The sequence below is a fragment of the Acinonyx jubatus genome, chromosome D4, assembly GCF_027475565.1.
Source record: "Acinonyx jubatus isolate Ajub_Pintada_27869175 chromosome D4, VMU_Ajub_asm_v1.0, whole genome shotgun sequence".
In the NCBI taxonomy this organism is placed as follows: domain Eukaryota; kingdom Metazoa; phylum Chordata; class Mammalia; order Carnivora; family Felidae; genus Acinonyx; species Acinonyx jubatus.
The window spans coordinates 21,022,626-21,041,286 of record NC_069391.1 but is presented as its reverse complement, the minus strand read 5'-3'; the positions used below and the strand labels follow the sequence as shown (position 1 = coordinate 21,041,286).

The 18,661-nt window shown below is 37.8% G+C and overlaps 1 protein-coding gene and 1 pseudogene across 1 annotated transcript; one reads left to right on the top strand and one right to left on the bottom strand.

The window, feature by feature from the left end:
- Positions 1-3,223: 3,223 nt before the first annotated feature.
- Positions 3,224-4,258, bottom strand: ZNF883 (zinc finger protein 883). The gene has a single exon (XM_027035530.2). The coding sequence runs from the start codon at positions 4,232-4,234 to the stop codon at positions 3,329-3,331; it is 906 nt and encodes a 301-aa protein (XP_026891331.1). The 5' UTR covers positions 4,235-4,258; the 3' UTR covers positions 3,224-3,328.
- An 11,863-nt stretch (positions 4,259-16,121) lies between these two features.
- LOC128312279 (60S ribosomal protein L32-like) lies at positions 16,122-17,127 on the top strand (annotated as a pseudogene).
- The last annotated feature ends 1,534 nt before the right edge of the window (positions 17,128-18,661 follow it).

The window sequence follows — 18,661 nt, the reverse complement described above, 5'->3', positions numbered from 1 at the left end:
AACTGTGTGGTGTGAGAATATCACAATAAAAATGTTATTTTAAAAAATTTCATTGAGTTACAAAGATAAATTTGAAATAAATTGACAACTATTTTTCCAAATATGTTTCTCTTGTTATTACATTATTCTATGTTCTTCAGGAAAGATTTATCCTATAAACATCTCTTGGATTATTTCTGGTATTTTAAAATTTGTTGTCAATATTGTGACAGTCACTTTTTCCCATTACATTTTCTATTTCTTCTATTTAAGACACCTTTTTACTTATACACTGTTGATAGTTTATATATCTCCACCTTACTAGTTCTACCAGTTGGATTTTCTAGTCACCCAACATATCATTTCAAATGATATCAGTTCTTTTTCTCTTCTTTTGAAATATTACCAGTTCGGTTTTTTTTTCTATTATCTGGTACCTTCAGAGCAATGCTAATAGTAGTGACATGAAAAATCATTTCTCATTACTGCTTCTGGTAAGAATGCTTCTAGTTATTCACAATGTTTACATAAGTTTCTGGTAAATATCCTGTAAGTTCCCTTCTATCCCTAACTTTAAAAAACACCATGGCACAAAAACAGACACTTAGATCAATGGAACAGAATACAGAACCCACAAACGTATGGCCAACTAATCTTTGACAAAGCAGGAAAGGATATCCAGTGGAATAAAGACAGTCTCTTCAGCAAGTGGTGCTGGAAAAACTGGACAGCGGCATGCAGAAGAATGAACCTGGACCACTTTCTTACACCATACACAAAAATAAACTCAAAATGGATAAAATACCTAAATGCAAGACAGGAAGCCATCAAAATTCTCAAGAAGAAAGCAAGCAAAAACCTCTCTGATCTTGGCTGCAGCAACTTCTTACTCAACACGGCTCTGGAGGCAAGGGAAACAAAAGCAAAAATGAACTATTGGGACCTCATCAAAATAAAAAGCTTCTGCACAGCGAAGGAAACAATCAGCAAAACTAAAAGGCAACTGACAAGAATGGGAGAAGATATTTGCAAATGACATATCAGATAAAGGGTTAGTATCCAAAATCTACAAAAAACTTACCAAACTCAACACCCAAAAAACAAATAATCCAGTTAAGAAATGGGCAAAGACATGAATAGACACTTCTCCAAAGAAGACATCCAGATGGCCAACCGACACATGAAAACATGCTCAACATCACTCATCATCAGGGAAATACAAATCAAAAGCACAATGAGATACCACCCTACACCGGTCAGAATGGCTAACATTAGCAATTCAGGCAACAACAGATGTTGGTGAGGATGTGGAGAAAGAGGATCTCTTTTTGCACTGCTGGTGGGAATGCAAGCTGGTACAGCCACTCTGGAAAACAGTATGGAGGTTCCTCAAAAAATTAAAACTAGAACTACCCTATGACCCAGCAATTGCACTACTAAGTATTTATCCAAGGAATACAGGTATGCTGTTTAAGAGGGGCACATGCACCCCGATGTTTATAGCAGCACTATCAACAATACCCAAAATATGGAAAGAGCCCAAATGTCCCTTGATGGATGAATGAATAAAGATGTGGTGTATACACACACACACACACACACACACACACACACACACACACACACACACACACAATAGAGTATCACTCGGCAATAAAAAAAAAATGAAATCTTGCCATTTGCAACGTGGATGGAACTAGAGGGTATTATGCTAAGCGAAATTAGAGAAATATCATGTGATTTCGCTCATATGAGGACTTTAAGACACAGAACAGATGAACATAAGGGATGGTAAGCAAAAATAATATAAAAACAGGGAGGGGGACAAAACAGAAGAGACTCTTAAATATGGAGAACAAACAGAGGGTTACTGGAGGGATTGTGGGAGGGGGGATGGGGTAATGGGCAGGGGGTGTTAGGGAATCTACTCCTGAAATCACTGTTGCACTATATGCTAACGAATTTGGGTGTAAATTAAAAATATTACATTAAAAAATTTTTTTAATTTAAAAAATCCATAATCTATGTCAAATTTTAGATTTATGTTGACAGATTTCTTCAAAAATAAACCATATATTTGCCTCAAAAAAAACACAAAGGCTGTAAAATTTTACCAAATACTTTTACATTATGTATTAAGTATATTATCTTTATTAATGTACATTTCTACTTTTGAACTAGTTTGGAAATCCTATGATCTCAGTATTGATTTTACTAAACTGCTAGATTTGACCTGTTAATCACTGAATTAGAAAATGTAACTTCCCTTTTATGTTCCTTTTCTTCTAGATGTTGTTTTTTTTTCCTTTTTTCCTGTTGTCCTACTTGCTAGAGTTTGTCTATTGACTTATCAAACATATTTTTTGTATCTAATTAATGTATATTTTTGTGTTTATTAATGCATTCCTTTTATTTTCTTTGGGTTTGTATCATTATTCTATTTCCTCTTTTAAAAAACTGAATACTTCATTTATGTTTAAATTTTATTATTTTCTAATAATTATATTTTTTTCTGTTTGGATTTATTCTTTAACACCAAAGTTACTTATAAAATTATTTTTTAATTTCTAAATAACTTTGTGGTGCTATTTTAAGTTGTTCATCTACTTTTATCTCATTGTAGTTAAAAAAAAAAAACAAAATAGGATGGGCTTGACTATTTCCCTTGGAGAGATTTTCTTTGTACCTATATATAGCCTGTTAAAAAAAAATTCCATGAATACTGGAAAATAATGCATACTTCTCTGTGGAGGAAAGCATTCTCTTATATGGCTATTACACAAACTTGTTAATTTAAAAAACTCAAACCCACTATGAAGGTATTTTTTTAACATTCAAAAATAATAGGAGAATTACTAAAAATATAAAGGATGATTTATAAACAACTTTCATTATCCCACTACAACTTTTGTGTACCTGAAAAGCCTTTTATTATAAGCAAATATGTATACTTGTAATTAATTATTTCTAAAAATAATCTTCTAAATATATTTTTAACAACAAACCAGTTTGGGGATAATTCCATTATAAGTTTTTCTCTCAATGATAACACTTTTTTTTCAGAATTGCAAGAATAGTGTTTTTTCTCCATACAAACATAATATTGAGTAAATGAGCATTTTACCTAAAGTTTTTCTTGCATAACATTTACCACTGAGTGCTCAGGTATATGTGATGACATATGGCTGCAGGCTTTCCCAAATTCATTACTCTGATAAGATTTCATTTCTAAAATGAATTCTTTGGTATCAAATTAAATATGTACTATGACAAAAAACATCACTACATTTATTACATTGATAAGGTTTCTTCCCTGTGTGTGTTCGCTTATGTTTAGTAAGGGCTGAGCTTAGCTGAAAGATTTCCCACATTCATTACATTGGTAGGGTTTCTCTCCTGTATGAGTTCTCTGAAGTCGAATTAATGATGTTCTATAGCAAAATAGTTTTTGACATAGATTATATCGATAGGGTTTCTCCCCAGAATGAATTTTTAGATGTTCAGTAAGGTGTGTTCTTTGGCTGAAGGTCTTTCCACATTCCTTACAAACATAAGGTTTCTCTCCAGTATGAGTTCTCTCGTGTTGAGTAAGATGTGCGCTCCAATTGAAGGCCTTTCCACATTCATTACATTCATAGGGATTCTCTCCCATATGAATTCTCTGATGTTGAATGAAGGCTGGGGTATGACTGAAGGCTGTTCCACATTCATTACATTTATAGGGCTCTTCTCCTGTGTGAGTTCTCTGATGTTGGATTAGTGATGTGCTATGGCAAAAAACTTTGCGACATTCCTTACATTGGTAGGATTTTTCCCCAGAATGAATTCCCTGATGTTCAATAAGATGTGTGCTCCAGCTGAAAGTTTTCCTACATTCAGTACACGCATATGGTTTCTTTCCAGTATGAATTCTGTGATGTTGAGTATGGGCTGAAATATGGCTAAAAGCCTTCCCACATTCATGACAAGGATAGGGTTTTTCTCTGGTATGAATTCTCTCATGATTTCTAAGGGATGACCTATAACTAAATGTTTTTTCACATTCATTACACTCATAAGGTTTCTCACCAGTATGGACTCTTTGATGTTGAATAAGATTAGTGCTCTGACTAAAAGCTTTTCCACATTCATTACATTCATAAGGCTTCTCTTCAGTGTGTATTCTTTGATGTTGAATAAGATTAGTGGTCCGGCTGAAGGATTTACCACATTTCCATTCATGTTTCTCTCTCACAAAGATTTTCTCAGGTTCCATTAGCACTGAAATATGGCTTTACATTTTTTATTTTATTTTTTAATTTTTTTTTTCAACGTTTATTTATTTTTGGGACAGAGAGAGACAGAGCACGAATGGGGGAGGGGCAGAGAGAGAGGGAGACACAGAATCGGAAACAGGCTCCAGGCTCTGAGCCATCAGCCCAGAGCCTGATGCGGGGCTCGAACTCCCAGACTGCGAGATCATGACCTGGCTGAAGTCGGACGCCCAACCAACTGCGCCACCCAGGTGCCGCTGGCTTTACATTTTTTAAATTGTTTCCAGAATAAGTAAAGTTTGAGGTAAAAATGCTCTTTTCTTATATCTAATAAGCTATTTTCCATTTATAAGTTGCCTTTAAAAAAATCAACTGAAACAGAACTATGCTTTAAGCTCCCATCATTTTTGGCATGATTATGTCATCATTATCTTTAGAAAACTCTCAGTTGTTTAAAAACAGTTGAGCTCAGGTTAAGTATTTCCTCAAAATTATTACAGTAATGATCTTCCTCTTATCTTTGTAACTTGGTTTTTCTAGTGTTTCTCAAACTGGTTATCTAATTCCAAGTCTTCTAATGCAAAGTTTTAGGAACCATCATTTAGAAAAATGTCCACAACCATGCCATGACACTATTTGTTTTTCAGAAGCTTTCTGCTTTGGAGCTGATGTTCTGACTTTGGATATAGTATCCAGGATTAAATAGAAGACAGTATCTCTTCCCTCTAGAATATAAAAGGAAAAAATAAAACTCGCTCATCAGTTACAGAAAAAAAATAATAAAAATAAAAATGAACTAGTGCTATGATGACACAAAAGATTATACAAGATAGGTGTGGATTAATATGCAAGTTTAAAGAAGGCAAAGATTAAAATAGATAAGTATGGTAAAAAAAATGGAAGTACTGAGGCAAAATACATAGCATAATCAAAAATGAAGATGCAGAAAAGTACATGACATGACAAAAAGTGACACTAATTCAAATGAATGTCTTTGGAAAGCAGAGGTTAAAAAAAAAGGCAAAGTGAATGGGATTAGACAATAAAAACTCTGACAAGCACAGAAATTCAATGCTATATAATAGGATAGGAAAATTAAAGTTTTGTCATAGTGGTTAACATGATAAATATGAGATGTTTTAGATGAAGATGCTTAACTTAATCTAAAGTGGATAATGAGAAAATAAAGCTACTGAATTTAGTGAAACAGTATAACATAAATGATATGGGCCCGGACTGGGGTAGTAGTAATAATAATTTAGTATAGGAGTAAATATAAAACATACAAAAAAAGAAAAGAAAAGAAAATGGACACTGATTATGGGGAATTTTTACAAAATGAAATTAATACAGATACAATAGTTTCTAGCCAATAAATTTGGAACTAATAATGGTAATAATTGTGGTACTAACAGAAGAACTAATAACATCCTAATAGTGGTACTAATGAAATATTGAAGGAAAAGGGAAAGTTGGTGATTTCATTTTTCACCATATCGAATTTAAAGTGATCTAAAGTTGGGGTGCCTGGGTGGCTCAGTCAGCAGTCGGCTGAGCATCCAACTTCGGCTCAGGTCATGATCTCATGGTTCATGAGTTCGAGCCCTGCATCGATCAGGCTCTGTGCTGACAGCTCAGAGCTTGGAGCCCATTTCGGATTCTGTGTCTCCCTCTCTGCCTCTCCCCCATCATGCTCTGTCTCTCTCTCCTTCAAAAAGAAATAAACATTAAAAATTAGAGTAAAAAAAGCACATGCGTTTGTGTTAGGGAGAAAATGAAGCTTAATTAAAAAGCATTTGGAGAGGGACTAGAACAAAAAAGTCCACTGATGTCACACAAGCAAAGAAAAAAACATCAAATGCAGCAATAAGTCTGAATACAGAAAGGACTAAGATTAGGGTGCCATCAAGGAAGAATTCAGGATTCAGGAGTGTCTTCCAAATAATGTTAATATAAAAATAGAAGAATCTAACTTCAAAGACTACAACAGAATAGGAATTCAGGCTGTAGCTACTAGTCTAGTAATGAAAGGAGAGAATAAAATTGAAAGGCGGATAAAAATTAAATTATTGTTATGCAAAGTGTTCTTTTAAAAGAAAAACTTTTGACTGCCTGAAATTAGAACTGGAAGTGACTGAATCATGAAATAATCATTAAATCAAGGCCATAAAACCTTGATGAGTAAGAATGGAATCTGGGAATATAGATAGAGAGGTATCTTTTTCTCTGAGATAGAGTTATGTGAGAAGATGAATAAAGATATGTAGAAACGAAGTTGATGTTCACATTAGACAAACTCTGTTTTCTACACCAGTAAAAGGGCTCTGCACAGTGGGCACTAACCAACATTTCCAAATCTACCTCCTAGTACCAACATTGTTACCACCACCAGCACCACAATGGACAGATGGACTATTGCTTACAAGGATTTCTAGCTATTTGGTTGTTACTTAGCTATCTGATTTTTTCTTGGTTAAGTATTTTGTGACATTTCTCCATTCTTTCCTGTTAACCATAAATATGGTTCTTCCTACTTGAAAGACAACATAGGCTTGGGTGATTTGATGGACCTCACAAGTGTGTCCTATGTTGTCTTCAGGAACTCTGAGATACACAATGTTGATGCTAAGGTAACATAATAAAGCTATCCATTTATAATGTTTTAAAGAAAAGAGGTATCACCTGTTTAATAGTAAAAGAAACACCTTATCTCTGTGCACAAATAAAATTAAAAATCTCTGGTCCCAAAACTCAAAGCCCAATCTCAAATATGCACTTATAAAATATATTTTGACATTTCAGGGGAAGAGTCACTGTAATCTGTAGTAGTTACAAAGCTTTACTTATCCAAAGAGACAAGCCTCCTGCAATTGTCATTGCATCCCTTATGGTGTCTGAGAATGATCCAGCTCTTTTCTTTCCCGTAAGGTAAAGTTCACTGGCACATCCTCCAATGCCACTGGTTCCTAAAACATCAAATACCTACTCACTAAAGGATCACTTATGCAACCATTTATGAAAGAAGAGTAAAGCTAAGAACTGAAATTAACAAAGTGGAGGGCTAGAAAGTTGTACAAAGAGGACTCAGGGTTCTAAGTAAAAAAGTGATTAAAAGTACATTATTTGTTACCATTACATATCTACGGAGTACAGAGAAGCAAAACAAGAGGAGACAATTGAGAATGTTACTACACACACACACACACACACACACACACACACACACATTTTAATGTTTATTCTTGAGAGAGAGAGAGAGAGATTGCATGCGAGAGCAAGCTGGGGAGACACAGAATCCGAAGCAGGCTCCAGGCTCTGAATTGTCAGCACAGTCTGACGTGGGGCCTGAACTCACTAACGGTGAGATCATGACCTGAGCCGAAGTCAGACAACCAACAGACTGAGCTACCCAGGCGCCCCAGGAATGTTGCAGTATTTGAAGGAATAAGGATGGAAGATTTTCCCAATTGATGACTCACAGATTCAAGAAGTCCCAAACCATAAGCAAGCTAAATACAAAGAAAAGCACATCCAAGGATATCATAGCCTAACTTCTGAAAATCAGCAACAATCTTTTTTTCCCTTTTATTTTTTTTAATTTACATCCAAATTAGTTAGCATATAGTGCAACAATGATTTCAGGAGTGGATTCCTTAATGCCCCTTACCCATTTAGCCCACCCCCCCCCACAACCCCCCCAGTAACCCTGTTTGTTCTCCATATTTAAGAGTCTCTTCTGTTTTGTCCCCTTCCCTGTTCTTATATTGTTTCCCTTCCCTTATGTTCATCTGTTTTGTCTCTTAAAGTCCTCATATGAGTTGAAGTCATATGATATTTGTCTTTCTCTGACTGACTAATTTCGCTTAGCATAATACCCTCCAGTTCCATCCATGTAGTTGCAAATAGCAAGATTTCATTCTTGACAAAAAGAACAATCTTAAAAGCAGTTTAAGAAACAGGCACAGCAAGTTCAAAATAGCACACTGCTCACTTCTCAGCAATTAAAGAGCATCAACTGGAAAAATGCATGTTTCTGGATGAAATGACTCAATATTTTAAAGATGCCAGTTCTCTCTTATGAGTTGAAGGTACCACCCCCCTCATACGCTGAAGTCCTAACCCCTAGTACCTCAGAATGTGGCCCTATTTGGTAAAAGTCAATGCAGATACATATGAGATACTACAGTAGGGTAAGCCCCTAATCCAGCATGACTGGTATCTTTGAAAGAAGATGATCATATGAAGACCAAAGACACACAGGGAGTACACCATGTGACAATGAAAGCACAGATTAAAGTTATACAGCTGTGAGCAAGAAATGCCAAAGACTCCCAGCAAAACACCGAAAGCCAGGAAGGATTCCCCTACACGTTTCACAGGCAGCATGGTCTGGCCAACATGTAGATTTTGGACTTCCAGCCTCCAGAACTGTAAGATGATACATTTCTGTTGTTTTAAACCACCCAGTTTGTGGTACTTTGCTACAGAAGCTCTATGAAACTAATATGCCTCCCAATTTTACTTACAGAACATATATTTTTGAAAAAGAAAAACAAAATGAGGCTGAAGGGGGATATGTCCATACTATACATTAAAGCATAGAGTTATGTTAATTAAAACAGAGTAGTCCTGACATAAGAATCGACAGAAAAAGTAAAACAGAATTAAAAGCCTGGAAATAGGCCCATTCTTTTATAGGAATTATTACATGATAAATATGGCATCTCAAATATTTGGGGAAAATGGAGATTCAATTAATGATCTTGGGACAACTGGCCTATCCATTTAGAAAAAAATAAACTTTACACTATTGCCTTATAAAAATAATTGGTGAATTCGAGTGAAACATTAAAAATAAAACTACAGGGGCGCCTGGGTGGCGCAGTCGGTTAAGCATCCGACTTCAGCCAGGTCACAATCTCACGGTCCAGGAGTTCGAGCCCCGCGTCAGGCTCTGGGCTGATGGCTCAGAGCCTGGAGCCTGTTTCCGATTCTGTGTCTCCCTCTCTCTCTGCCCCTCCCCCGTTCATGCTCTGTCTCTCTCTGTCCCAAAAATAAATAAACATTGAAAAAATAAAATAAAAAATAAAAAAAAAATAAAACTACAAAATAACCAGAAAACATATTAGAAAATATTTTCATAATCTTGCAGTGGGGAAGTCCTTTAAAAATGTAAAAACTGGAGCTTATACAGGAATGACTCAGATTGGACTACACAAACCTACAAGGCAATCAATGAAACTAAAAGAAAAAAGTCATATTAGGAATAAATATTTGCAACCAATAAAACAAAAGGACCATTAGCTGTATTATACAGAATTTCTACAAGTCATAGAAAAAAATACAATGCAATACAAATATGAGCAATGGTAACAAACAGTAAATTTACAGAAAAGGCCAACAAAGGAAAAGATTTTCAACCTCATTTTTAATCATGGAAATACAAATTAAAATGAGATCTCATTTTTCAAACATCAGACTGGCAAAAATGTTAAAAACAGGTAATATCCAGTACCACTTACATATGTGGGGAAACAGGTGCTCTCATATACCATTAGTGGGTGTTTAAAATGCAATAGCTGTTTCAGGAGGGGATCTTTTTTGAAAAGGGTGCTTATTTATATGTATTAAAGCCTCATTATAATCATAGCAGGTTCATGACAGTAATTTCTCTTTGCTTGAATCATATATTTTAATAATAATTATGTTATCTGCAAAAATTAACCCATGGCATATTATACTTGCTCTACTACATTTATTATACTACAATGTTCTACTTCCAATGTTTTGTCTTCCTTCCTAGACTATGCGCTTCTGGAGGACAGTGACACTAACTGCTTCTTCTGTCTTTAGTACCATACACAGAACCTGGCATATATCATACATCCAACAAATATTTATTTGAATGAGTGAAGACTTCTCTTGATTCCCAATCTGCTGGTCTTCATACTATAGCATCCTACCAGTTAAACCTGCTACCTACCTTAAAGGAGTGTGATTTAAGACACTATTTTTCCCTATGCCTAAACAGTCAAAGTGTACAGACTGCATTGTGATACTACCAGAAAATTCAGAATTGAACAGGATTAGGATCCCAAAATTTCATCTTATCTGTTCCCCCTTCCTCTATGCAGGCCTACCTACAGCTAAACCATTACTCACTATGTTTCTCACTTTAACATTTACTGAACGTATTCTAACTGCAAAGGAAATGCAGAGTTAATGCTTCCTGTGGTACGCTTTCCTATTTCTATACAAGGACTATAATCACTAATTTTTTTTTAATCCCCATGCACTTGGTAGGGTGCACCTTGCATTCTAGATGTTTCAATGAGTACTTGTTGACTAACAGTCTACAGACTGATATTTAATCCTTTATCAGCTTAGTTTCTGGAAGCCTGCATCTCAAAATTCTAAACCATACCTCTGCTGAATCTGTGAAGTCTGGATCTGTGTAGCCAGACAGACCCATGACAACCCTCCAAAAATGTAATTGTAGACCCTGTTGTTCTTACTTCCTAGTATGCTAGTGACCTGACGTGTTATTAAAACTCTGTGATTACTATTCTTTCAACTCAGAACCATCCCCACAATTGACCACGCAAAGATGTGTGACTGTCCTAAACTTTGCCACATCCCTCAGATCATCCAACTGTGAATCCTTTGGGTTTTTTTCTAGGCTGACTCTGCTGTTGATAGAGCAGTAAAGACAAAAAGATGAACACAAGGACCAGATTCTAGAGGCTTTTACTTTCTGAACCTCACAAAGGATGTCATGATGCCAAGCATTTGAACTAGAAAGAGGCTCAGGAAACATGAAGACTAACTTCCTAGTTTGCCCAAGACACAATTCAAGCCAACAATAATTAAGTAACTTGCCTAAGGTCACATAGTTAGCCGGGTATGGCTAGCACTATATTCCTCTCATCTGTTCTCAAGTTCAGTATTATTTCTATTTAAAAATAGCCCAAGCACTACTTTTGGGGGAAAAAAATGACAAGAATGACCAAAAGAATAATTTTGAATTATTAGTCAAATTCATAGAGGAAAAAGTTTAGAAGTCTATAGAAGAACCATTTTAAGTTTATTTATTTTAAGAGAGAGAGAGAGAGAGAGGCAGATAGAGAGAAACCCAAGCAGGTTCCATGCTCCACACTGAGCTCAACGCCGGGGCTCGATCTCATGATCATAAGATTGTGACCTGAGCCAAAATCAAGAGTCAGACACTTAACCAACTGAGCCACCCATGTGCCCCTGTAGAAATTTTTTGAAAGAGCAATGGGCTATTCAAGTTTCCGTGAGTCTTTCTAAAGACAGGAATACATTATAAATTAAGTTTTTAAATAATTATAACACTGTATTCATTTTTAATCAAATGCATAGACAGCTGTAAGCATCTTTAATGGACAGCCTCATGGTTGCCACATGCAACTTGAATGGCTGTAAAGCAAATCTCCATTCACGAATGACAATGCAATCTGTACTCAACTTAAGGGAAATCAATATGCATTTCAATGGTCTCACCCCAAGCTGAAAACATAGATAGCAAAGCTTTGAGAATTGGCTGAGATGTCTTGCCTTTTCTATATTTGACGTAAACCAAACTGAAAATGAGTCGTACTTGGAAGAGAAGGAAATTCCATGCATTAGTTCTGTTCCAACAGGGCTATAGTTGAACTCTTTGAACGGAAGTCCCTTGTAACTCAAGGATGATAGATGCATGAAATAACAGTACAGATTTCTTCCAGAGCAAATTAGTGTTGATGAATATTATCTCATTTATAATATTTATAATCTGCATTTGAATTTTTTAATTTTTTTCTGGAAAAATTAGTGTTGTTGGTATATCCAAATAAAAAATATATATGAGTTGCAGAACTATCAGGAATTCTGCCCAATGATGATCCCAGACAGTGGCCTGGGTACATGAGAGGAAGCGGGATCTAATGCACAAGTAGAGCGGTTAGCCATACATTGGAGCACAGACCTTTTCTCTATAGTAACAGGAGGACGAATGACAGGAAAATACTTCCAGGAAGGCTGGTGGATGTAAGGGTGAGAGCCTTTGGAAGTTCTTTTCTGGTTCTCGTGTCGCAGTGAAATAGGAACCAGGATCATCAGCTGAGGGTGAAGGCGGGCAAGGAGCTGGAGGTCTGATGTGAGCAACGTATCAAATGGTTGGCAGGAATGGGGCACTGGATCACTGCCTTAGCTTCCTAACTAAATGTCCTATGTCTTGCTCCTATGGAGTTTATTCTCAACCGAGCATCCAAAATGGTTCCTTTAACATATAAGTCAAATCATGTCACTTCTCTCCTCAAAAACCCTCCTACAAAAACTGGTAAATTGCACGTAAATTATACCTCAATAGAGCTGATTAAACAAAAACTACTACAAACCACCTTCCTATAGCTTCTCGTCTCAGAGTAAAAGCCAAACTCCTACACAGCCCTGTGATGTGGAGCCCTCTTACCTCTCTCATCTCAACATCTACTGTCATCTACTGTCAACATCAACTTACTCTTCTGTCCAAGTGGCCTCCATAAAGGCTCAGTGCATTTGAGCCTCTGGGTCTTTGCATTTGCTCCTCCCTCTATGAATTCCCCACCGCAACCTCAGCTATCTGCAAGGCTCAGCCCCTCGTACTCAGTGTCACACTACATGAAATAACAGCTGTCCTGAGCCTCCCCTAAGCCCATTACTCTAGCGTAGTTTCCTCTGCTAGTCACTATCTGACACGCTGTATATTTACTTATTTATTATCTGTGTTCCCATCCTAGACCATCAGTTCCATGTACGCGGGGACTTTGTTTTGTTCACCGCTGTGTCCCCAGTGCCTCACACACTACCTGGCAAAAAGCAGGCCATTAACAGTTACTCAACGACAAAAAAGAAAGATCTTTCTTTCCTCCCTCTGGGCACAGTGATATTTCAGGAAAGAAAAAGTAAAAATCACATTGCATAACAGACTCACTTGTATGTTTTATGCATATAACATTGCCAAAGAGACTCAAGAAAGTATATACTACTGGGAGTTAAGTGTGAGATGGAAGATTCTGCTGTTTCCTCAGTCTCGCTTCTCACATGCCTCTCATAAGTGAGCATCTTGCCATGCTAAGAGTTATTCTGATGTTTAAAGAACATATTTGGATACATTTATACATATATTACTGCATAAATGTACACATGTAATATGCACATATAAATATGAGCAATTTAAGAAAATTACAAAGGATATTTAACTACATGTGATGTATCAAACTTCAGGTGGTAATTTTAGAAATTAAAACCAGCTTAAGGCACAAATTGCCTTGGAAAGTTTTGCTCACCAAAGACAATGTAGTCATGTCCTCCTTCTTAATGACATCTTGTCTAGTTAAATAGAGACCTGAGAAAGCAGAGCTGAAAAAGGGGCCCTGAGAAGTCAGGACTGTCTCTATAGGAACCCTGTCTGACTACCTGGATGTAACACAACAGTCACTGCTCTTCACAGCCCGTAAAAAAGTAGGGAATCAATTCCACAACTCCCGACAGAAAAGGCTTCAGAAATTTATCTACAAAACAACAAAACAAAAAACCTTTGGTGAAGCTGCATTTCAGAGGAAAGAGCAAAGAAGTGGATGTCAGAAGGCCTACAATGGGGACGGGCGGTGGGCGAGTGGGGGTCCTAAGTTCCTAGCTCAGTTCTCCTCTAATTCTCAAACAAGGGCTGGAGCTGAGGTCCCTCTCCTTTTAGTATCTGATCCCACCACAGCCAAAGACCCCGCAGACCCGAGGTCCGTCTTCGCAACCTGCCCTCCTACCTCCAACCCCCAAGTGAGCGCCCAAACCTTGACCCTTAAGGCTGGGGTGCCCAGCCAGGGCTCTGCCTCCCCTAACCCAGAGACAGCCCTAGACCGGCTTAAACCCCGTCGCGGAGCCCAAGACATCGCTTCGCGCCTCAACGCGGACGCGAACCGCGACCTCCAATTCTCCATCTTTCTTCCGCCCCCGCCATTGAGCCGGGAAGACACGCTCCACAGGCTACTCGCGCTCCACCTCATCCCCCAGGGTCGGGAGGAGTCCTGGGCGGAGGCCCCTCCCTGGCTACCACCCGAGTGCAGGCGTCAGGGAAAAAAAAAACGTACTCACCAGCTCCACGAAGAAATGAAGAACACCCTCCGACCACCCAGAGCCTTCACCGCGCGAGCCAGGAAGTGCGCCTGCGCAAGCGGCCTGGAACTACATTCCCAGCATGCTCTGCAAAGGCAGGGCGCGCGGACGCGGAGTCTTACACGCGAAGGCTTGTTGACTTTCTATCTCGTGGCGCCTTGGAAGTGGGACTAGTTTTCTTTCGTTATTCACATAAAAAGAGAAAAGAAGGAGAGGATAAGCTTCTTTCATTGTAGACTAGCATGAATCCAAAGGGATGCAGATTTTTCGTTAACCTTTACACAAAAGGAACGCGTATACATTATAGTAATAACCTTTTATTCAACGAGCGAAAAGGACTGTAAAAAAAAACCCCACAAACTAGATGGAATTCCTTAACAAAGGGACAATCCCTATTGACACCGTGGTATGCGTATAGTATTCTAAAAATACAGACAGCCCCATTCTTCATGTGTTGGGAGGGCGCGTGGGTGTGAAAAGAGAAAGAATGATTGCAGCCAAGAAAAAGGTAAAACTACTTGTCTCGTAATATATTGTCTAGCTTTTTTGTCTGTTACGTGTTTAGGTTATGTTCATTTTAATGGCACTCAAAACAGTGCTTTGATGAATCCTTGTAAATTGTGTCCTCGTCCACATCTCTTCTTGAGTAGAGCCCAATAAATAACTTTAATTGAAAGGGAATGTGCATACCTTACTTTTTTCTATACAAAGAATATAGGTGGGTTGTAGAGAATAGAGATAAGGAAAAAAGATTAAAATCAGGTAAAAGCCCACTATTATATATTTAAATATTACCTGCACTGTATATGTGTTACATATATGTAAATACATATTTACTTGTGAAGTGTGTACTGTAGATACTTCTGAAATTAAAAATAGGGCAACATGGGGCGCCTGGGGGGCTCAGTGGGTTAAGCCTCTGACTCTTGGTTTTGGCTGTGGTCATTATCTCACAGTTAGTGAGTTAGAGGCCCAAACTGGGCTCTGCTCTGACAACCAGGAGCCTGCTTGAAATTCTCTGTCTCCCTCTCTCTCAAAATAATAAACCTTAAAATAAATAAATACATACATACATACCTACAAACATACAATGAAACTTTTATTTATTTAAAGGTTTATTTATTTATTTTGAGAGAGACGGCGAGCATGAGAGGGGGAAGGGGGCAGAGGGAGGAGAGAGGGGAGGAGAGGGGGGAGAGAGAATCCCAAGCAGGCTCCACACTCAGCACTGAGCCTGAGGTGGGGCTTGATCCCACAACCCTGGGATCATGACCTGAGCCGAAATCAAGAGTCAGATGCTTAACTGACTGAGCCGACCAGGTGCCTTGAAAGTGCTTTTAAAATTTAATTTCTTGTAAGCATTCCTTCATGTCTTTAAATATTATTCTACATTAACGTTAGCACAACTTTCTATCAAACTGAATCTAAATATTTGGGTGGTAGAATATCATTTCCAATTTTTCCTATTATAAGAAAATATGAAATAAATATGCTTATAGCTAAATCTTTCTCCACACCCTTATTTGATTAGGACAAAATCACAGAGGATTAAATAAATTTTAGATATCATGAAACTATCTTTCTATAAAGCTATAATAATTTATTCTTTCACCAGCAGTGCATGTGTCTTAGTCCATTTGGGCTGCTATCACAGGACACATGCCCTAGACTGGGTGGCTTGTAAACAATAGAAATTTCTCAGAGTTCTGAAGTCTGGAAAGTCTAAAACCAAATACCATGACTTTAAGGATTAGGTCTCAACATAAGAATTTTGGGAGAAACAAACATACAGCCTCTGGAAGCTATTGTTGTCACTCTCTCGTGTCTCACTGTCCCCTTTTTGCATTTTTAGGTGTCCTTATACCTTTGCAACAACTCCCCTGTATTAAAGTCCCTTTATTCAACTACCTAGTATAGGTTCTATTTTCCTGACTGGAATCTGCCTTATATATTAACTTTAAAACTTACTTTAAGGGGCATCTGAGTGGCTCAGTTGGTTAAGTGTCTGACTTCAGCTCAGGTCACGATCTCACAGTTTGTGGGTTCAAGCCCCACGTCAGGCTCTGTGCTGACAGCTCAGAGCCTGGAGCCTGCTTTGGATTCTGTGTCTCATTCTCTCTCTGCCCCTCCCTCACTTGTGCTCTGTCTGTCTCAAAAATAAATAAATGTAAAAACTGTTTTTAAATAAATAAAAATTACTTTTGTCTATTTGATGTTTTCTTGATTTTACTTTACCTGATTAGTAAAGTTAGGTATCATTTATATGTTCATTTCATTGATTACATATTTCATCATTTGAAATTTTTTATTTTCCCTCTTCCTCAGCGATATTTGTGGAGGTGGCAGCCATCCACATCATAGCCACCCTTAGACCTCTGATGAAGCCCAAAATCATTCAAAAGAAGACCAAGAAGTTCATCCGGGACCAGTCAGACCAGTATGTCAAAATTAAGCACAACTGGCAGAAACCCAGAGGCACTGACAATAGGGTGCGCAAAAGATTCAAGGACCAGATCTTGATGCCCAACACTGGTTATGGGAGCAACAAGAAAACAAAGCACATGCTGCCCAGTGGCTTCCAGGAGTTCCTAGTCCACAACGTCAAGGAGCTCGAAGTGCTGCTAATGTGCAACAAATCTTGCTGTGCAGAGACTGATCACAATACCTCCCCCAAGAACCACAAAGCCATTGTGGAAAAGCAGCCCAGCTGAAGGCCAGGCTGCACAGTGAAGAAAATGAATAGACACCTTATGTGCACGTCATAATTGTATTAATAAAACCATAAAACTATGGGACACCTGGGTGGCTCAGTTGGTTAAGCTTCTGACTTCAGCTCAGATCATGATCGCACGGTTCATGAGTTCAAGCCCTGTGTCAGGTTCTGTGATGACAGCTCAGAGCTTGGAGCCTGCTTCAGATTCTTGGTCTCCCTCTCTCTCTGCCCCTCTACTGCTCATGATCTATTTCTCTCTCTCAAAAATAAATAAAAACATTTTTAAAAACATTTTTTTAAACCCATAAAACTACATACACACACAAAATTTTTTTTTAATATTTATTTATTTTTGAGAGCAAGGGAGAGACAGAGCACAAGCCAGGAAGGGGCAGAGAGAGAGGGAGACACAGAATCCAAACCAGGCTCCAGGCTCTGAGCTGTCAGCACAGAGCCGCACATGGGGCTCAAACTCACAATCTGTAAAAAGAAATCATGACTAGAGCTGAAGTCAGATGCTTAATCGACTGAGCTACCTAGGCACTCCTCTTTTTTTTTTTAAGGTTTACTATGAGAGAGTGTGTGTGCAACTACGTGCACAAGCAGGGGAGGGAGAGAGAGGAGAGAGAGAATCCTAAGCAGGTTCCATGCTGTCAGTGCAGAGCCCCACGCGGGGCTTGATCTCACAAACCATGAAATCATTGACCGGAGCAGAAACCAAGAGTCTGTTGCTTAACCAACTAAGTCACCCAGGTTCCCAAGGAAAGTTTTCTTCTGTATAGGTTATCTTTATCTGTCTTACTGATAGGAACTTAGCTATATTCTGAACATTAATATCTTTTCTGTTGTATGCATTGTAAATACTCCCTACCAGTCTTGTTTTTCTATCTGTAAATACAGTATTTTTGCTTATTTGTTCAAATCTATCAATCCCACTTTTATGGATTAGGATTTGAAATGCCAAGTATATATCCATATATATTACATATATAATTTTTAGCCCCCCATTTTTTTTACCATTGAGCTATTTCTGTGCCCATACCATAGTACTTTACTTATTTTAAATTTTAAAATAGGTTTATCAGATAGGAAAATTCTTCTGTGAATGTTCTTTGCCAATAAGTTTTGGGCTATTTTTTGCATTTGCAGTTTCAGATGAAGTTGAAAATAAATGTGATAACTATTTTTTTTAAAACCTATGGGGTTGAGGTAGAGGTAAGAATTCTACTACCATCCACGGTAGAATAAAATAGGAAACTGGACAAAACACAGAATAATGGTTTCCAGACACTGAATAACAGCACAGAACTGTGATCCTTAAGAGAAAAATAAAGTGACCTCTATGATTGCCTCCAGGATAAATCCTCAGGGAGGAATATCTTAAAGAGAGCCCAGGGGTTCACTAAGTTGAGGAGAAAGAGATCAGACATGAGGGAGGCCAGAGTTTAGACTACTCCAATCAGACTAGTTGAGAGAAGTGAGCTACACAGCAATATATAAAAATAATATGTCATGAACAAGTAGGGTTTACCTCAGGAATATAAGATTGGGTTAACATTAAAAA

Excerpts from the sequence above, each read along its gene's own strand:
- ZNF883 (XM_027035530.2), bottom strand. The coding sequence starts at position 4,234 with ATGGAACCTGAGAAAATCTTTGTGAGAGAGAAACATGAATGGAAATGT.